This window comes from Lepidothrix coronata, unplaced genomic scaffold (genome assembly GCF_001604755.1).
Source record: "Lepidothrix coronata isolate B3197 unplaced genomic scaffold, Lepidothrix_coronata-1.0 Scaffold191, whole genome shotgun sequence".
Classification (NCBI taxonomy): domain Eukaryota; kingdom Metazoa; phylum Chordata; class Aves; order Passeriformes; family Pipridae; genus Lepidothrix; species Lepidothrix coronata.
Genome location: NW_016690371.1, coordinates 1,354,907 through 1,377,217, shown reverse-complemented (window position 1 = coordinate 1,377,217; position 22,311 = coordinate 1,354,907). Strand labels below are relative to the sequence as shown.

Here is a 22,311-nt window from a genome sequence, read left to right as displayed (position 1 = left end):
ACAGGAAATTGGTTTTCCCCCTCATGTCTCTCGTAAAAGCTCAGTGACACTTTTCCTTTTGTTCTTAAAACACAAGCAAGGAAAGTTCTTAATCTACTGTTTACCTTGGACAAAAAAAAAAAAAAAAGTGATTTCTGACTTTTTAGCTTGATCATTACACTCCCCAGAAATGCCTGAGTGTCAGACACTCGCCATTAAGCTTGATACAAGCCCTTCCTATTCCAATGACAGGGAGAGGATACACTTTCAAATAGTCTGCATAGCACTGCAAAGACTATGTAAAATAATTGTTAAAAAACTCACAGCCAGTCTAAGGACACTTGAAAGTCACAAGGTCACAGGCTTCTGGATGGTTTTATTTCTTCTCTGTTCATAAGTAGCAGCTATGAGCTTAAGAATGCCAAGGCTCAGCGGGATAGTGATTTATCAAATCTTGCTGAACTCCAGGATGTTACCAGTTACTGACATATTTCAAATGAACCGCTGGAATGTGCTCAATTCTTAGTGGTTAAATACCACAGAAACACCCTGGAGTGGGAAGCTTACCATCACAGAAACTGTAAACATAGCAGATTTGGAACAGACTTACTTGAATTTCTTTGAGTATTTATCACTAGAGATCAGAAAAATAACAAACTGGTATGTGTAAAAAAGTTTACACAGTTGATACTTGTGCTCTTTTTCTTGTAAAGAGAACCAATAGAAATATTCCATCATTGTCAATATGAAACATATTTTAACAAACATCTCTGTATTTTCATAGAGTCATACAAGGGTTTGGGTTGGAACGGACCATAAAGGTCATCTTGATCCAATCGCACTGCCATGGGCAGGGATACTTTCCATTAGACCAAGTCGCTCAGAGCTCCACCCAACCTGGCCTTGAACAGCTCCAGGGATGGGGCATCAACTTATTCCTCATATCTAATCTAAACCTGCCCTCTTTCAGCTTAAAGCCATTCCCCCTTGTCCTATCACTACATGCCCTTGTAAAAAGTCCCTCCCCAGCTCTCTTGTAGCCCCTTTAGACACCGGAAGGCTGCTGTATTCTCTTTTGAAGGAAGTCAAAATCCTACTGAGAAACTTTATGTTTTCATGTGACAAGAAAATGAACATGGTGAAAAAGGAATCAAATAGTGGCCCTCATTTTGAGAAACTGGGCAACTTCTAGGACTTTCTCCTGCATGTTTTTTGTTTAACTTAGGAAGCAGCACTACTGACTTCAAACAAAATAACTGAACAGGTAGTCCAGTGCTTTGATCTGCCTGTAGTGCTCAATACCTTTAAAGACTGAAGCACTAAAATAAGCCAATTTCACCTTCTTCTCAAAAGGTGTTTTTTTTCTCACCAGTTCTGCATCCAGGATACTGAAAATCAGTTAGGTGTCTTTTTGCCTGAAGGAATGAGGGCTCTTGAGATTTTTTATGATTCTTCCAGAGACTCTCTGATTGATCATGGGAAAAATAATAATTAATATTTTGTGGGGTTTTAAGCTGTAAATGGGCAGAATAATATACATATATACCTTTATTACAAACTGTAGATATTTTAAAGCACATGAGCATGCTGCATAAATGTTGGTAAATATTACTAATTAATTTAAATAATTTTAGATTTACCAAAGAGAATTAGCAGTTGAAGCAACTTACCAGATGGCTGTCCAACTTATTGCTATATGAAAAGCAAATGTCTGTGAGGCTGCTGTTATTACAACATTCAACTGAGCCATCGAGTCTTCTGTAGACTAAAGAACATAGGGATAGAGCAAATAGTTGATATTATAGTAACATCCTGAAAAAAAATTTACCTCTGAATAAAGCAAAACAACCATCCTGTAGCCTTTGAGAATTATAGTAATTCACACAGCATAGCTGACATTCAGTCACAACTAAAAATAAGTTTCACCACCAATGTGTGTGAATGTCACATACTGATTTTTTCATCTTAATAAATCTCCTGGAGATACTGGGTATCTACCACTGCAGGGTTTTGAGCATTGTGAGTTACAAAAACCATTTTATTCATTGCCCCCAACTTGCATCAAGGTTTGGCATAGAAGTTATTTAGCCACTACTGTACTGATGTCACTGGCTGGCTATGGAAATGACAAGGCCCAAAACATACTCTGTAAAATGTGAAAGCCTTTACAAGATTCAAATTCTGAAGGCTTTTCAAGCCTTGAGGGTTGCAGCAGTGAATAAACCATGTTTTAAACCATGATTTAACTAGTTTGGAATCTTTGCACAGATGCTCTTTAAATGAAAGCAGCCTAACTAACTGTGCAACAACTGCTTAAAAACACACACACTAAACAACGGTCACTATAAGAACCTGTATAATAGCAACTGTAGTACCTTCTTTAGGAGAGCAGTAACATGGAGCTTTATGCCTGGGGCTTACAGGTGCAAGCACTGTACCATACAAACCTTTCTTCAAGTACCCTGAGGCTAAGAAACCACATAGATTTTTGAACAGTGAATGACCATGAAATTAGTTTCCTTATAAACTACATTTTGAAAACACTCTAATTTCAGGAAGGTCCTTGGAGCATTGTTTTCTGTCTAGCTTCATACTCAGATAGTTTACTCTCCATTTGTTTTATGATCAAGTAGATGGGGTCCATTTGCTATATACATTTTTATTGATAATCTGTATTTATGTCAAGTTGTGAACTGTCAAGATTTTGACAAATGACAGCTGCTAGAGACCAAACAGAGTTCATTTAATTTCAGAGGAATATTTCTCACTGCTGGAGGCTTATGACTCCAAAAATGCAGACAGACTAGTCTGATTAGAAGGCAGCAGTGGGGACAAAGGGCTGCTAACACAATAAAGCAACCAAGCTTGGAAGCAATACCAAGCCTCCAGTATTAAGCCTCTAGTATTTCAATCTAAATAGGACTGGTTCAACTGCAGAATATGCAGTTTTATTACCCATTACTCTGAAATTGCATTTCAGAGAACAGCAGAACCTCAGCATACATATACCTACAGTGCCTGAGAATTGGTTCTTACCAGCCCTGCCCAGCTGAAAGCATGTGCCAAAGTTGCCCTCCTCTTCAGAGGCATAATCCAAACTGTCAGGTTTCTAAAAGCAGGTTCTTACCCATACTCCACTAATTTCCAGTTTAAATATTTATCTTAGTTCCAGCTCTAAGATTATTTTCCTTACATACTAAAAAAAAAAAATTTCCTTTTTAGTCTCACAAAAGTACTACAATGCATCAAACAAGGGTAGTCGAGTTGCCTGTTTATTTCCAGTATGATGGAAAAATGCAGTGAAAATTTTAAAGCTCTGAATAGCATCATATAGGTTTTGCTCAGCAGCAGCCCCTTACCTTTGGAATTCAGTTTCCATGGATGCTTGCATGTAAGAAAGTCTACAGAGCTTTAGGGCATGTCATGAGACATTCAGCCAATTTAACTTGACTGTTCTTTTTTGTTCTACTTAACTTTTGTTTATTGTTCTGGTTTAGTTCTGTTCACTTTTTTTTTTTTTTTCGTTTCTCAGGGGTAAGCCCTTATAGCAACAAGCAGTCTAATGTATAAATGGAAACAGACTGACTTCCAGAAGCAATATGTGCAATCCAGACAAAACTGAGTTTATGGGCAATGACACAAAACCAGTATAGTGAGACACATCAGAAGAAGTGGCCATAATAAAGCACATCATTGGGTTAAGCCATGCAATTTGCAATGTCACGCTGATCAAAGCTGTAAGGTAATGCGTGGAGTTTACGCAAAAGATCACTGCAAAAGATCACTGAGTGATTTTAAGTTAACGGAACTTAAAATAGAGGAGATAATTGCATTACTGATAATAACCAAGTTTTGCAATATCCCGAAAAAGCAAATTTTATTATTCAGATCGTACAGGGTATTTGTACAGGATGACTGAAAACCAAGAGAAATTCTTCTGTCTACCTTGTCCTCACTTTCAGATTTCACAAAACAGCACTGGTAACTGCTTAAGATGGGAGAGCAGACTTGACTCATGAGAAATCTGACCCCAACAACAAATCCTAAATCCAAAACAGTCTTTTAAACATGATAAAATTAAAATATAAATTAATTAATACATAAAATAATGAGGAGAGCACTTAAAGTCATACCTCTAGTTGGAAAGCTTAATTGCTGTAGGGTGGCTGCACTTACACAGTAGCCGACCTGTGACTTCTCTGAAATGTCTCCCAGACAGGAATTCCAGTCTTCCACATTATAAACTGGGCAGTCTTGTAGGTTAGTGACAAGGTCTCCCACAAAAAGACCTCTTGGTCCATTGGCAGGAGAATCCTGAGAAAAACAGTGAAGTCAGCCATCTTATTGTAGTTAAAACTATACAGATTAGTTTACAGTTCTACTGAATAACTACGAAATCTTTAGGTTAAGATACTATTTCCCTAGAAACAAAATTTCTGACTCCACTAGAACTAATTATTTCAATTTATGATAAAAGCATTACAAAAAATACCATCCTTTACAAATAATGACTGTTTAGTGCAAAGAAGGAAAAGGAAGAAAAGGAAGAAAGGAGGACCTCCAAGTGTCCCTAAGACCTCTTCAGATTTGAGTAATTGTTTTCATACAAGTTAAAATGGTAAGAAGCCCCACAACATATTAAGTTCAAGCAACTTAAATGAATACCCTGAAACTTTCAAGAAAGTGGTGTGTACCTATACTTTAAAAGGTAATAAAGCATTATAAATGTCACTCTCTCCCTCAGTTATATCAGTTAACTTCCAGATCGAAGAAAGGCTGAATCCTTTCAGCTGTGCTGTTCAACTATGCTGTATTTGATTAAGTCAGAAAAAAAATCAGGCCTTTCCAGAATCTCAGAAGTCTATCTCTACTTTGCTTCCAGCTGACTAAACAAGGAACTCAGCTCAAAATAATCTTTAACATTAAAACCAGATAACAGTTACTAGAGTGATAACGCAGTTTCCAGTAGATTTGCTTTGGGCCAATACTGAAAAAAAGTTAACCCCCCCAGAAATAAGCTGCAAACTCATCTCAAACACCTACACAGTTTTATACTATGCTGAATAGTCTATAATTATTCACACTATGTTCTTTTATTTACTAATATTAAAATACATGAGACTAAGAAGAAAACTTTAAGCAAAAAGTTCAATATATTTGATTCTGCAGAGTGCTGCACTGACTAAATCTGATTGTGCTAATAAGAGATAGAGATACATTTCAGGTCACAAAGCATATAATATGAAAACAGCAAAGATCTTTTCTTACCTCTGCAACCTCAGTGACAAGTGCCCCGACACCCGTGTAATAAAAAGGGAAAAGAATGGCTGGCAGCAGAAACAAAACCATGAAACTGGCAACACCAAGAACAAAATTATGCCACACTCCTAAAAAGAAGCAAAAAAAAAATTCTAAATAAAAACTAATAACAAAGCTGGTTTTGACATTTTTCTACAGCTACCTTCTAATTAACTTTCCTGAAATTGTTACTGTAAAAATGGATAAAAAGTTAATTAGTGTTGAACATAGGCATAAAACAAGAATACATACATTATTACTTTACAAACTTTCGTTTCTATGATGCCACTTTGTAAGGAAGTTTTAGACAAATCTCTGAGCCCCTGAGAATTATACTATCAGAAAAGACAGGCAAGCAGTAAATCCACTTCTAAGGTGTCATTCTACCACAGGGAGATTTCATCATGTACCATTACTTTTCTAAGTATGCACTGAGCAGAACACCCAGAAGAAAAACTGGGCTTCTGAATCAATTATTAAAATACAGTTTCTATCTACAGAGTTGTCTTCAATCATAAATATAAAAAAAAAAAGGAATGAAATGTAGTACTTGTCACCTTCTATCACATAAACTGCTGAATTTATGAATAATGGGCTTATTCTTTTAATAAATGCTGTTTGCCCTAGTCAGCAAGATGTCTGAAATTTAGTGGCAATTCAGGATTTGTCATGATTATCTCCATTATTTCAATTGAAATTATTACATGTATATGTGCCAAACGAGTTTAGAAAATTACTTGAAAAAAAGGCTTCTCTGACAAGAAAATCTGGACCTAAAACCACATCAAGAAATTAAGTTGTGCAATCAGCATTTCCTGACACATTATTCTGGGGAACATATTTGCAATTGCAATCTTTATAGTATGTTGTTCTCCATAGGAGGAAATGAACGACTATCATAAGACACAGTTGGCTTTCATTATCAAAGCTTTATGGCTTTCCACATTCAGTACTGTTCCAATTTTCTCACTGAGTTTGTGTTCTTGCACAAACATTTTGTATGAACAATGCAGGAACACTGCAATGTTAAAGACTTCTTATTTCCTTCTTACAGTGCTTCGTCTTATTACGAGGAGTTTGATTCAATTCTGTATTTACAGTGCAGTTACAGGACAGGAATTGAAGTAAATATATCTAAAAATATATTAAACCTATCTTTCTTGAAGCGTATATAACACAGGAATGGGAACATATGGCAGACTCTTATCTCCTCTCTCTATCTCTACATCTCACCTGGTCTTCTTTTACACTTCTAATTCTGCAGAAATGAGAGACATTTTTGAAGTACTTGAAGTAAGGGTTTGTTGCCATTTCCACTAGCAGACACTTCTCAAAGTAATTTCTTTCTATAGTTTTTAATTGCATCTCACTGAAAGGCAATCAGATAGAGGAAATGTTTCTGCAATCAGTACTCCTTATCTCACATACACACACATATGCGCGAACAGACACACGAGTGCAACAAATCCAAAAGCAGTAAGTAAATATTTTAACTTTATTGTTTTAACCTTTTTATCTTAAAAATATTTTTTAAGTTTAACAGCTTAACAAAAGATAAAAATGAAAAATGGAAACAAAATTCCTTTGCAAGAGAGTGGCTGCTATGGAGAGAAAACTGAAAAAAACACCTCAACCTCATAATAATAAATAAGAGAGAGGTGATGGAATTGCTAGAGTGTGACAAGGAATACTTTCAAACAGCTGGAAAACATGAGCCTTACTGCCATAATTGACAGTTAGCTGTGTGGAATACAGCAGAAAAGTCTAAAATAGAAAGGTTTTAAACTCATCCCAGGTGATCCACAGAAAAATAAACATGCTCAAAATGAGAATACCTGTAGAGGCACACTGCTCAGTATACCTTCAACTTCATCTTGCTAAAACAGCCTCATCCTCAGACACTTAATTCCTTATATGTAAAAAGGGACACTTTACACAACTCTTAAACCACCTTAAAATAATTTATGAATGATTAAATTTTTAAAAGATAATTAATTTAAAAAAATATTTAACTCCTGTTAAAGATGAGACAAAATGTATTAAAATTATCTTAAAAAGTAATATAAATAATTGAACTAATTGCAAGAAAGTTCTGCACAGAAGCACTTTTCCTCTAGCAGGCATGAAATTATGTTCTAAATACTACAAGTCTTGCAGGAACGCTCATTTCCTTGAACTCATGATGCCATCTGCTGTACGACAAATATACTGCTTAATCTCCAAAATAGGTGGAGTATTTAGTGTTGTCCTCTATTCTAGCTCTGTTACTTGGCTGCCATACAAAAATCTGAAAGCATGTCTCTGTAAATTCAAATCTTCTGAACACTGAGAATAGGCTCATTCAACTGTTCTGACAATTAAAACAAATTAGTCATTTACCGAGTAACACATTTTATCATTATCAAATATCCTAGTTCTGAAACATATCAATCATTAACTGTAAAAAGGGGCATGTATTAGTTATAACTAAACTGAAAACAAGCTGTTCATGCTAGCCAGTCTTGCAATGTGCTTGCTCCTTACCTTGTATTACCCTATTTCAGGTTTCCCAAGAAACATGACAAATTACTATAAGTGTTTGCTTGCCATCAAAACATGCAAACAATTATTTTCTATTACAGCTTAGAATCTAATTTTTCTAGATAATTTCTCAGGAATCTATGTAAGCAACCATTTTGAAAATCAATGTCTTTCTTTCAGTTCTGTTCACTGAAGCTGAAAATGGAAATTGATTAATTTGAGAAATCAGGCTTCATAAAAATTAGCTTATTGCAGTGAATTATTTTTGTTGATTAGAATATTTGGAATATAGATATATTAACTTACCTAACATTTGTAATTATTTACTTGATTTATGAAAGCTTGAAAACAAGTTTGCTAAAGGCTTCTGTATGTCTACACCCTATATGATGTTTCAGATACAATATTCAAGAAACAATGTTAGAAACTAAACATTAGAACAAGCTGGCTGCTAGCCTACTGTCCCCTGCAATAGAAAATCATCAGTATCAAGAACTAAACCAAGATAATAACTTCTCTATCTCTGTTTAAGTTGTTTGGGAACCACTTTTGTCTATAGAAATAATCATACGAGTGGTTCAGGCAGAATAACGCAGTCTCAGTTTGACTTTCCAGAGCAACAGGGCTCTACTTCCCAGCAGCCAGAGACTTCAAAAAACATCAAGTCAAAACTATCTGAAGGTTATTTGGAGCCATAACCTATGATTCTCTTTGGACATTTGTGTTTTAAGCTTTATTTCTTCCTGATGGCAACATCAAAACACAGTGACCTGTATAATAACACAACTCACAGGTCAATGAAAATCACTTACAATACTAATGAAAAATAGATTGCTCCTATTGCGGAAAATGGCACTGAATTGCTCAAGGATGTTCACCTGTGACACCAAGTTGTGTTCTTATACCACATCTTCTGACTGAGTATTTTCCAGCTCGTGTGCTCCAAGGTTTTGTTACTTAGGCCATATGACATGCAAAAAAAACCCACACAACAAACAAACAAACAAGACAAAAAGGTGCTTCTGCACCTGAGCTGGTGTAAGAGCTTTTTCTAATGAGAGGAAGGTCAGAAACTACATTTTCTCCCCAACCACACAACTGGAATTTGTTATGCACAACTATTCTGAATCAGATCTAGAATATAATGTTCTTCATGACAAGAAATTGGTACTCATTTAAGACACTAGAAACAGACATCTCTAGCCCAGAAAGCAGCACAATATGGACAGTGATCAAATGATTTTCTGAAATGACAATGTAGGTTCAGAACAGAAGGATCATCTTTAGGTAAAGAGAAGCTTGGGTACTTCTTCATTCTAAACCTTAAATGCTCTATCAAAGATTCACAAATGATGCCTGTAGAATAAGTAACAGTGCTAAGCAAAGATTTAATCAAAAAGCACAAACTATTACCTGCACAAAATATCCTTAATTGCTGGACAGGAGATATCAGTTGCAAGTGAGTTGTGAAAAGGTCAACAAATGCTCCAGGATAGACAATGAAGATAAAAATCCCAAATCCATTAAATCGTACTTGTTCTCTTAAAAAGAAGAAAAGAAAAATGTAGTGGTGTTACTCCAAATAAACAAAAGAAAATCTGAGAGATTCTACATAGCACATGTATTTTTGACAACAAAAATAATTAAAATTATAATTATAAATGAAATTATTTTTCATAATACCAATAACTGAAAGATAATTAAACTACAGAATGTTTTCTGCAGTAGTTGCCATGTTGAAGCAGCACTCATCTGTGAGTCTGGTAAAAAATAAAGGATAAGGTCAGCTTCCTTTCTCCCAGTAATACATAAAATACTTTTTTTTGAAAAACCACCTACATTCAAGTTAAAATATATTTTAACATTTGGGGTATTTTTTTTCTTTTAAGTAAAAAAAAGGCAGCCTGTAGGAAGCAGTTTCAAAGTCATCTATGAAAAATTATCTGCAAGAAGCAATTGCTTCCCTTTTAAAGAAACATTTATAGATTTCTGGAATTTACAATTTCTTTGTTTCTCCTAAACCAAATTTAGAGTAAATTGTAAACTAACAAAAATGAGGGAAATGTAATCTGAAAAAATGAAAACAATTCGAGAGGTTAAAAGGACAAATGCTAATGCCTTCCAACGCTTAATATTCTATGATTCTATGATTCTATGATTCTATTTAAATATATTAGTAGCTGACACTATCATACAGATAATATTTTTTTTCCGAGGTTTTACAATTGCTTTTAAGTGGAATGTTTTGGAACAAATACATTAAGTTTTTCTGAAGTTAGAAATTTCTTTAGGCATGAGACAATCATGTAACAAGACAAACCAGGCACAGATCAGCTAATACCATACCTTTACTGAGACAGTATACTGGGTATAACATTTTACTTATTCACATTTATTTGTTTACTGTGTATATATAAAGAACAGAAGTACAAAAAATTTTTCAGAATGAAGTCATACACTAATTCTGTGGAGCTAACTCACCAGACTCACCCATGCTACCAATTAGTAACAGCCACTCTAACACCTATACATGATTTCATGACTTGGGTAGAAGGCACAGAGTGAAGAAGAAGTCAACGATTTTTTTTGGTAAAAGCCTTGACTAAGCTAAGGATCAAATATTTCAAGCTCTTGTAGTTCACAGCTAATGTTACCTTGCACTGAAGTTGCCAAAAGTTTATTAGATTTCAGGAAGGCTAAGTGACTTGCCAGAATAATGAAATTTGCCCACAGCTATTTAGTAAAGCCTATACCCTGAGGATTTACAGTAACAGCACTATAGACACAACTGGTCTAGGAAGAAAATAAAGTCAAGCAGAAAACAGCAGTAGCAACATTGGCTGCCAAGGTATACATTGGACAAACTAATTTATCTCCTGGAAACAGCTGGGAAACAATTTTTTGACAAAAACATAACCCAAAATTGAATATTCAGAACGTTTGCTCTAGATCTTGAATAAAGATATCAGACATAAGCATTGTTCTTTCTATTTGAAAAGAGCTCTGTAGTTACTCCTAGCTTCTCTGCAGTCAGTCAGCAAAATGTAAGAAAATTTTGTTGTTTCTTCCTGTGGTGGGATGAGCAAGAGCAAGAGCTTCATCTTCTATGGAAAAATCCCTGTGACTATTTGGGGGAATAAAGCTGAAAGACAAACACAGCATACGAAACACAGAGTCCCAAGCTACCCCTTTAATTGAGAACTTTTGGGGTTATAAAAAAAGGTAGTAATGGGGGAAAATGAAGTTGTTTGCTCAAGAACATCAGAGAAACAACTTAGGGCTTCACGCTCATAGGACAGATAATGATGGTGTCCAGGAGAAACAGGGAAGACACCTGAATATCAGTCCCAGTAATCACCACTCAACCTTCTTATGCTGGAGTGGCATTTAACAGTAATGACTAAACTTGTCAAATAAGTTCTGTGAAGTAATCATCATAGTTAAGGACATTAAAAATACAATTTGATCAAAATTAATAAATCCCTGACGTTAATGGGTAAATCACGTTTGACTGAGTTATTGTTTCAACTCGTTGATATGCTACTTCACAAGTCATGTTTAAACAAACAATTTAAGATCCATTTTAAAGTATCATTGTGCAACAGCACATGCGTCCTCTTCAACTGCCACAGGTGCAGAAATGAAATTACTCTGTGAAAAACAGGACCACTTAAAAGAAGTATTATTTTAAACCCAATGCAGCACTGTATATTTGCAAAGCAAAAGTCCTTTCTCATTGTCTGTAGAGTAGACACTGCATTAAAACTCTATCCTTAATTGTACATCCTTCCAAACTTAAAATGTAAGGAAGCTATGAAATACAGACTGAACAGTCTCTCCAGATAAACCAAAACAGTGCTAACAGCATTCTCGGGTAACTGCTCTGGAATATTAGGCTTTGTTGATAGAGAGTAGGAGAAAAGCAATTTGTGTTTACCGAATAGCTGCCACCCCATGGCCGACTTCATGTATCACACCGCTGATGAGGATTGCAGAGAAGAAATAGGTCAGCTGGCTGACAGGCAAATTGACACCAGGCACCTGTTGATGTGGGCATGACAACAAAACAAAACACAGGAGGAAACCAAGAGGTACAAAGACGAATCCTTTTACCTCTAAAATTCCTGCTCTCAGCTTCCTCAGATCCACAACAGCACAGGGGTTGTTCTGATGCAACAGTATCACTTTGTACCTCTTTTCCCAACTTATCCAATGTATTGTCACATATATTAAATATATATCCTTTTGTTGAATGTTAAATAGCTCTCCAGGCACAAAAGCCTTCTCCCTGACCTATTTATTCCCCACAGCCCTGACCAAATGTGTCCTACACTATATTAAGCTCGAGAAGTTCATAAAAACGTACACAGAATTCCACTCAAATGAAACAGGCTTGGCAATTCTGAGCTTACTAAAATTCTTAGTTCACAATTTCCCGCAGCCCGTCATGTAGCTATAGAGAAGAGCCACCTCCCAAAAGAAAACAATAAAAATTGTATGGCACTTAAAGCACTATGAGCTGTAAAAGTTAAAAAGTGACTGAACAGTCTCCCTTCTCTCTCCCCATACAAATTACAAGATTATCTCAAGTTTACAGGGTCAAAATAAAGGTAATTTTCACCGATTGTTTTCATCTGTGTAGTTTTGGTTGTCTACATATGGCAATTTAACCTTAAAAAACCCCACTTGAAACGAGCATAGTATTTTAACTTACATAAGACATAATATGCAGGCCCCTCGCATTCTTCCTGTTGGTGGATTCCCACCACTCACCACGTCCCTCATTGCACTAGTTACGAGACACCAGCTGCTTCTAGACAGGCTTCAGTGCAGTCACTTCTCAAAGAATTAGGAACCAACCCCTCTTTCCTGCTGATGGACCTTCATCCTGCCCAGTTCCACCTCCCCTCAGGGCCATGCTGCAGTGGGACAACAAGGCCACTTCTGCTGCTTCTCTGGGGCAGTTCTCTTGTCTGCTCCACAGCTTTTTCCACTGGAGGCAGGGTGCAGTCCACTGCAGTCACTAACGGCTGATGTGAACACAACTTGAATTGCAATCCAGTGTCACAAGAGATGCTATAGTCAAAAATTTCTGGCCTGTTCATAGGACTCTATAAAAACCACCCCTGTGGAAACCCAAAGGGTGCAGATCCAACTGCAGATCCAGAGCAGGTTTGATTCTACCTCCATTCAGTTCTGCACATTCCACACTTACATGCATTCACCTACCCATGCAGCAGAACTCTACAAAAGGCTGAAATAGCTAAAATAAATCCTTCAAGAGACTGTTTTCATTAATGTTAATATTTCCACAAATTCTGTCCAGAGTGTGATCATGATTAAGATATTTATCTTAACTGGCATGACTGTGGTACCTCACTGGATGAAGACACCTGCTCTCCATTCTTTGAGTTGTATTGCAGCATCAGCTGCTGGCACTAAAGCATTTCCAAGTGGTGTTGCAAGTGGCCCTCTGCAACGAGAGGACAGACAGCCATAGCAAGAGTTGCCATCTCAATGCCACCAGGAATATGGCCTGCTAGAACACAGCACCCTGCTTTCAGACTTCACATCAAAGAAGCTATTTTCAGATTCACCTAAAACAGAAGCTACGTCTCATGAAGGGTTCTGAAACCAATAGCAGTATTTTGTAAAAAAGCATGTCATCTTATATTTTATAGTCTTCTGGAAATGCTTTTAATAAAAGAAGATCCTTTGCTAGTAACTGATCTTCCTCCTTCCTATTTGTGTCAATAGGCAACCAACACAGAGGGAGGCTGAAGAAAAACAGCCCAGTTACCTATAGTTAAGTATTTTAAACAAAGTACATGACTGACCAAAACAGGAAGGGTACAAAAATCTTAGTAAAACATAAGCAGAATTGTTCCTCCCTCTCTCCATAGCCAAAGGCTAAAAGGTTAAACAGATTTATGCCACAGGCTAAAGTTAAGTTAAAAAAGAAAAAGTGGTGTGTTTTGTTGTTTGGGTTTTTTTAACTAACTCATTCTCCTCCAGGCAGTCAAATACAAGTAAATAATTAAAATGAGAAGGTCATCCTCAGTTGTTCTTCACTTCTTAACAACCATAAATGGGTCAATGTTTTGTGTCAACTTATGCTAGCTCATTCCCCTTAAAAAGAATACTGAAACTCATTAAAAGCAGATTTATACAACTGTGACCATTCAGGAACAAAAGAATGAGGTAGGAAAGGAAGAGTTAAGTTAGGAGAAGTAACTATATCCCCGTACATGACATTACATTATCCCTATATAGTAAATTGTTCTCAGTGCCAGTCAATGCTTGGTTTGAATACAGTCATATTGCCACAGGCAGTCACTGAGGAATCAATTCCACATTGAATTGCAAACATTGTCCTACTTTTCTTCTTTCATTGTTTCAATTCACACCAGATTAATTCCAAAGGCTCATCTTTACTTTGGCTGTCTCTACGTTATTTTCTCCAAAGAGCAATATATCGACAAAGACCACTTTACTCTGGTGTCACAGAAGTGGATAGATTCATATAATGATTTCAGGAAATGAAGATGTAAGGGAGGCTTGTCTTACTCCAGAATGTAATAGACACACATGGTTAGGAGAGACCCCGTTGGCACGTAAATTAAAAATTTTCTGTCTCAAGTTCCACTTGTGCTCTATGGGATGCACATACTGCCCATTCCTGTCTGTTTCTGGAAATAATTCAGGAGCAGGCTGTGGAGCGGGTGATGGCAGTGGCAGTGCCAGCAGTTGTCTCTCAGATCTCACTGCCTGTTTTTGCCAACACATTCTGCATTCACTATATTCACCTGCATGTGTGAAACAGACTCAGCCATCCAAAGGCACCAGGTTTATGGCACATGCTAATAATAATCAGGCTTCCTGCACTCATGTAATTTTTTAAGTCTAGCTCCATGCAGTTGGTTTAACATTTACAGGACAGTCTATTATGGCAACAGAAAAATCTCAACTTCTGTTCACTAGAAAAGCTGAGTACTTAGAGTAAAATGCCTGGGCACCCCTGCTCTAAGCCATGTAGCAGAAGGCAGAGAAATCTCACAGGACCTTCTGCAGTTCTGGAAAATGACCACACATTTTGACCAGATAGCACTCCTGGGGAACAAAAGGTGGGTAGGAACCCTTCCAGATTAAAACTGTTGTAAGGCAATGCCAGTTCTTCCATTACTGCCTTGCGTAGAGATAAGAAAGACAGGATTTGCAATCTCTCCCGTTCTGTGAAATACATTCTGTTCTAAAACCATACAATATATTGTCCAGCATCAGAAATCCTTAAAAGAATTAAATACATTGTTATTAGGCCTTTAACTAGATACTGCTGGAAACAGCACTTTAAATTTCAGATTGTAAATTAGGTCATAAGTCATTGAACAATCAAAAAAAATGCCACCTCCTCACTAATAAATCTTTGCTTCTACTATCACACAAGGCTCTTTGCACTTCTTCTCCACTGATGTTTTGTATTGTAGTAGATGAAACAGACTTGTCTGTTCCTGTGAACTCTACACTGCACAGCTTACAGGAGGCAAATTCTTAGCTCTGTTTTATATTCTTAGTACTATAATTCAGGGTTTTTCAAAATGACTAGCCAATTCCCACTCCTGAGAATTTTTAATATAAACTCTTCCGTGTTTGCCTTCATCTGCCCTCTGTTACTACACCCACTCCCCATTTTTAAGGCCGATAACAAACCAGGACATTTTCATGTAGATGAACATCAAGAGTTTGGTTACTCTTGCATGGGAATATTTAAGCATCACATACCCCATTAAGAAGCTGCTTTATATCACAGCTCTCACATAAAGACCTGAGGAGAGCACACTCACCACGACCTGCAGCATACGATCGTTCTGGGCTCTCGGTGCCTCCGTAAGCATCTGTGTCAGTGTTTGCATCAGTGTCTTCCCAAGGAGAATAACAGAGCCAAACATGGCAACTATTCCAAACACCATTCCTACGCTGAACCTACAAAGAGAAGCAAATAGTTTAGCAATCCACAGCCACAAGAAGATGGGGTGTATATAGCTGCTTTCTAGCACAACTTAGCACACAAAACACAGGGCAACACTTATCTGATGCTACTACTAATCATGTATCAGCAATCCAGTACAAAAATATTACCTAAAGGAAACAAATAACAATAATTATATACTAATATATAGTATATATATACATATATATAACACTAATAACATACAATATTTTCCATGGTTAATAAATGTTTTACATCAAAGCAGATCTTGATAAATTTTCAAATATTTTTATTCTCTTCTTACACATTCTAAATTGTATTCTGCTACCCAATACATGTAACCTGCCTTTAGCTATAATTTATAAACGTAACTAACAATGTATAATTGACCAAGCTGCACCACACCATCACACATTTAGAGACCTGGACCAAATGATGGGGTAGCTTACAAAATTATAAGCTTTTTCAATACATTTTGCATCTTTCTTATAAACAGTAAGAAGTGCTAAATGGGACTCAAATCTTTTTTAAAGAACAACTAAAAGGTACAACTGCAAGATCAGATTAACATCAATTATTTAAACAACATTGTTTTTCTCATCAATTTAGTTTTCATTAAAATCAGTGTTGAAAATAATTTCAATTCATGTCACTCCATCTAGTGGCAAATTTTTATTCAGCATTATTATTTTACACTGTACCATAGCTGAAGGATGTGATAACATTTATTTTCTAACTAAAGCACTTCTCCAGCAGTCCTCCTTCTTCTCACAACAGCATAGCTGTTCTCTTACCATCTTTAATGAAGCTCACTGGGAATTAGTAGATTTATTTTAAGCAACATGTACTTGTAATGTTAATTAAAGAGACCAGGGAAAACACTATACTGTAATAAGTTATATGCATTACAAATTGTAATTGATATAGAACTATTTCAGACTGATTATTACAAAATCATTACATACCAGAGAAACCAAAATGAAGCAGAGCTCTCTTTTATTACTATCTCACTGAGGGTAGCAATAAGGGAAATGAAAAGAAATTCAAACCTTACTCATTTTATATTTTCAGAGCAGATACAAAGTAATGCTAGGAAGGTAACTGAGCAATAGCTTCCTAAACCAGTTCAGGAGCACCCACACTAAACCACCCTACTTACCTACCCATTCCCAGCACTGCACAACCTCAGCAGGGAAAGGAGAAGGCAGATAAAATACAGAAGGTGAGCAGTGTGCTTCTGAGCAGGTATCATTACTGAATGTCTGCCCAATGATTGACTACAGGGACACAGCTGAGTACCTGGTAAACTCTAGAGACTGGGGAGAGCTCAGGGTCCAGTGATGGAAGTGATGGACAGATGAAGAATATGAGAAGCTGCTTTCAGACCTATTTCTGTATGCAGTAGTGCATGCAATAGCTGTACTCTTAAGAACTTCAAACCACAGGTTTAGAGATTTCTAGTTCTATAGCATCTCAATATGCAACCTGTATTACAATTATGTATTGTTTCAGTAGAGGAGAAAGACTTAAACTGGCACAGTACAATTACAGCAGCCACTCTAATCTGGTTTTATCATTAGCCTACTGAAATAACCATGTCTACCCATTGCATTTGTAAGGCTGAAAGGCACAGATATGGTTCAACTGTTGACTCTGTATTTGACAGAAGAAAAAAAAAATCCAGAATTTATACCATAAATACAGAAATTTGGGTTTCCATCTCCCCCAGCTGTAGAACTGGCGGTTGAACAGAGCTGTTTGCCATCGCATGTGAAAGGGAGAGATACTCAGGCCATATGTCAACAGCCAGTCTTCATATGATGCCTTCAGAGAGCTGGATGACTGCAAAACAATGGAAAATCAGTTGGACCAAAAATTCCAGGAAGATTCTGTAACGTGACCAAGCAGTAAATGTGATCTGTTAATATAAAAGCAAATGTATCCCTTCAGGTAAATGTCTTACACATTCTTTATATTTTGACCTATAGGTAGGTATGACACACAATATGAAAAAGTTATGCTACTGTTTTGATGTCATTTGTAACAGTTCTAGGTTTGTGAGAGTGATCCAGTGTTATTTGACAAACATGACCTTATGTCATCTTTCCTAGTGTTAAATCACTTCTAGTTCTACTGTCTAGGTAGGAAGCTAAAGAGTGTTGATGGTATTCTTTGAATGAGCAATTATATTCCAATCAAAATTTTAAAGACTACAATAATGGAAAACACTTATTTTGTCTTCAGCTGAAAAAACTGTTTCTAATACTGGTGAGATATGGCTCAGTATTGCAGATATCCATTAGTAAGGGTAAAAATGAGGTCTACTTTCCAAACACAGAGACTCTGAAATATTTGATCATGCTAAAAAAAACCCACAAGGAATTATCAACTCTTATTGCAATGGTGATTCACTATGGTAACTTCTCAGCATTTCAATACACTTCTAGTAGTTCCAAAGATGTCTCTTGATGAGAAATGTGACCTCTAAACTATACGATTAATACTTACCTGCAGTATTAGCTGCTCTTATAAGAGCAATAGACATGTTGTTTTGCAATTGCTACTTCATACTATATGACACTTCCATTCTCAACAAACTTTAGTCACCTGTTTCATGGAAGCTACTGTCAGAAATCCAGCAGAAGGAATGCTTTACTCAGGGGTGAAAGAGGAACTCATAGCTCAGGAAAAGCACACAAGAGGCTTGAGCCTCCTGACTTTGGGCAGTTCCCAAGGCAGAAGTGTCTCTGACATAATCCAGACAAATCCTTGGAGCTGTCTGAACTGGAACGTCGTTCCCAGGGTTCCCTACAAGCAGCAGCACCTACTGAAGACATCTGGAATGTGTAGTTCACAACAGGCTTCCTTCTCCTCCCCCAAGAGGAACTTCACAAGTTTCTGGCTGTTGTGGTTCTTTAAACAAATTTAGAACTTGCCAGGTTTCTTGCTTTCCTCCTGCCCTGCCACAGTGGTGGTGGGGGGTCAGGATCTCATTCGCAGAACTATGTTAACAGCTTTTCTCATTTTGTCAAATTAATTAAAACTTGAACACTAAAAGTTTATTTCAAGCAACAAATTTCCTAGGATGCGAGATTCCTCTACCCAGGTCACTGTTCATGTATCACCTACTACACCATTTATCCTTTCTGCCTATATATTGCTGTGTCATTTCCTTCTTCTTCATCCTATTGATTTCAGCCACATTTTTGTTCAGCCAACTGAGGGCACCAACAGAAATTTTCATTGTAATGCTTTCCCTAATCAACACCATTACGTTTAGTGTCCACAATCAGATCAGCATTTGGTAACCCAGCTTTTTAAACTTTAATGGAAGAGATCACAAAAATGATTACACTCGTACTACATAAGCCAAAGAAACAAATAAAAAGACCTCCTTGCATAATCTACCAGATAATTAAAACAGAAATACATATGTCATTAAGTACCTCTGATATGAGAAACTCTCTTTTGGGAATTAAGAAAACACATCCTATTCATTCACATAGAGTCCAAAAAAACCCCAAAACAATCTAAAACATTATTATAATAGAGGCAGTCAGATACATTAATTTGGAACTTGAAAATGTTTTCCTTTTATCACATGCAAAACCCACTTTTTTTCCCTAGAAATGCCACAAATCCTTCCCTTTGAATTCATTCCAACAACATCACAGGCTAACTATAGTAGCAAGACATAAATAAGTATGAAGTTGTCCATGAGAAATATGGAGTCACTGACCAATGAGGAAAATGGGGAAAAAAAAGTGCCAAAAATTTTTGTTTCACATTTTCCTCACAAGTTGTGTAAGCAGTATTTATGATCACTAAAAGACTGCATCCCCTTGCAAAATATATTAAAATGCTCTATGCAAACTTTTGCTCCCTCTGTGCTGATCACAGTAGGACCCCCACATTCCTCACTCAGCCTCGTGCCCTGGTGTGTTTAATTTCAAACTCTCTCTGCTTCTCCAAGTCAAGATCTAAGTGTTCTTTGTTATACTAATTTTACTATAAAAGCAATACCTTTTTTATTTATGCAAACCTTCAAAATAATGAATGTCTGCTAAATACTCCAGGAGCTCCATAAATATCTGCCAGCAAGCAGGAGTCCTTAACATTCTTCTTTGCTGACAAAATCTGTTCAAGAGCTTTGAATCATTTCAGCTTCCTGACCTTAAAAGCTGAGAGCTAACCTTGGCTCAATGTGTCTAATGCATCCTTTATTTCTCATAGCAGAAGGAGGGACAACCTTTTACCCTTCACTCATTCCTGATCCTTCAGGCAGAATGAAATATGATAATTTAGGATGTTGGGGAGAAAGAAATTAGGGATCTGTCTGATTCCCTTTTGTAGGATCCAAGCTTCAGTGAAAACTTTGATGACAGTGCTCCAATAAGGAGCAACAAGAGGGACTTAACACTCCAAATTCAGCTTGATTTATCATAGCTTTAGTTTGCTAACACAAATATATCTCATAATGTAACTTTAGCAATATGATAATGTGAAATTATTTGTGCAAAAATACATTTATACTTCCTATACTGTAGTCTTTCTAAAAGGCAGACTGCCCAATAAAATGATTGAAATCTTAACAACCCCAGTAAGGGAAGAAACTGAGGAAAAGGTATTGCACATGGAACAAGTTCACAGAATAAAATTATCAACAAGATCATGCAAGGTAAAGTGCTCCTGTATTACTTTTCACTCATGCTCTGTATGTCCTTTTGCTGTAATTAAATTGTAAGTGATTTGAGGTTTTAGCACCTTTGCTACAGTTGCTATCAGCCTTGTGAGGTTGTGAATGTGGCAGATTTACAGTACCAGCAGTAAAACAAGCAACCTGGAGCTTCCTAATTATATAAATCTGGTTATTTAACCCAAATTCTATTTTGATTATGGTGCTCACAGTGAAGCTTATCACTGAGATGCCCACACATGTGATCTGCCAACAAGTTCACTAAAACCCAACAGCTTCCACACACTTCCTGACTTTAAATAACCTTTGTCAACTTTTAGTTAAAAGATCAAAGTTAAAATTTACCCCCTGGACTTTCATGCTGACTATAGAATTCCAGGCATTCCCCCTTGTTTTTGCAATATAAATCAGGCACTAAGTTGGCCCCAGGTGGGTTTTTTTTTTCCCCTCCCTCTACCAGAGGCTCTAACAAGAAAAACAGTGTCACTCCTTCATTACAAAAGAGAATGATTTTATGGTCTAATGCAGAAAGAAATTTTCAGAACTCTGAGATGCAAATGGTCTCAGCATCTCAGCACAACAAGTCCTACCTGAGCACAGTTCTTGCTTTATACCCTAAGTTCTTCACCAGACACAAAGTTGCTGCCAAAAGAAAAGCAGCCTCCTGGCTGACCTTCCTGCTGTGTCTCAAAGCATGTTCTTCTGGCACCTGGCCAATGCCACATTTTTTTTCAAATACCTAATACAGAATTTCTGTAATAAAATTTTAAAAATCTTCAGGTAGATGGCTGTATTTGTTATTGTCATTATGTACAGACTCATATTTTGCAATTAACAGCTCTCATCATTTACTGAGCTACACTTGCTTTCCAATTTGCTGCAGGGGGAGCCACTTACTTTTCAAAGTTTTCTCTGCACCTAAAATTTCTTCCTATACTTTACAGGAGTGACAACATAAATATTTTGTACTTTGATATCACTAGGCTCTTTCTGCCTTGGCAGAAACAGATGCAGCTCCTGGACCATAACATTCAGAATGAGAATTCCAGATCAAACCTTTCTTTTCATTTTCCCTCATATTTAACCAGTATACAGCCTACTTTGCAATTTCAATCATCTCTTAGAAACCATACCTCCGGAGCTTTAAAAAAACACCCCACAACACTTTATGAAACTTGTGCAATGCACAAACACATCCTAGATAAAATGAATACTGTCTTGTCGGTGCATTTTCCCTTCAAGCCTTTCCCTCCTCCTTCAGGAGGAAAAGGACAAGTCTTGTAATACTCTCTGAAGATTAAAGTTTAGAAGATTAAAGTTTATTTATTTTAAAGTTATTTGCATCGAGCTCTGTCCCAACTTATTTTTTTCAATAAAACTACGGACATTAAAAAATGATGCATTAATTTTTACATTTTTTAGAAAAATCATGATTATAAAACACATCCTCTACACATATAAAACACGTACTCTGCAAAGCAAATTTCTAAATTAAGGTCGCATTTTTACTAATACATTAAACTCCAGAGAGCACACTGAAATGGCCACATAACTGTTTAAGCAGTAGATTAAAAGCTGGGTCCTTTAACGCGGACCGAAGCCTCCGTAGCTGCCGTGGAGGCGTTTTCAACCGAGCGATGGGCGGAAGCAAAGCCCGGCCTCCCTGTGCCCGGCTTTGGGGTGAGGAGGCTCCTCTGGGGGGAAGGAAGCCCTCAGCAGCCCGGGAAAGCGCGGCAAGCCCGAGCGGGGCGGCGGGTCCTCCGCTCAGGGGAGCGGGGCCCGCGGGCCGCCCGGGGGTGTCGGAAGGGGGGGGAAGGCGGGCCGGGGCACG

At 37.0% G+C, this 22,311-nt stretch overlaps 1 protein-coding gene across 8 annotated transcripts in view; it reads right to left on the bottom strand.

The window, feature by feature from the left end:
• MBTPS2 (membrane bound transcription factor peptidase, site 2) overlaps window positions 1–22,311 on the bottom strand; it is a 64,284-nt gene that overhangs the window by 18,155 nt on the left and 23,818 nt on the right. For 5 of the 8 annotated variants that reach the window (XR_001877517.1, XM_017831484.1, XM_017831481.1 and 2 more), the window contains exons 2-8: window positions 17,478–17,626; window positions 15,639–15,777; window positions 11,735–11,838; window positions 9,211–9,338; window positions 5,248–5,366; window positions 4,113–4,293; window positions 1,650–1,744 (exon numbers count right to left, since the gene is read on the bottom strand). Coding sequence is in view for 5 of the 8 variants with exons in the window: in XM_017831481.1 (XP_017686970.1) it covers window positions 1,650–1,744; window positions 4,113–4,293; window positions 5,248–5,366; window positions 9,211–9,338; window positions 11,735–11,838; window positions 15,639–15,777; window positions 17,478–17,626 (915 nt within the window). In the remaining 3 variants the exon portion in view is untranslated. Of the gene's footprint in view, window positions 1–1,649; window positions 1,745–4,112; window positions 4,294–5,247; window positions 5,367–9,210; window positions 9,339–11,734; window positions 11,839–15,638; window positions 15,778–17,477; window positions 17,627–22,033; window positions 22,249–22,311 lie in introns of those variants that run through there. The other 3 variants (XR_001877519.1, XR_001877518.1, XM_017831483.1) reach the window with 2 other exon arrangements.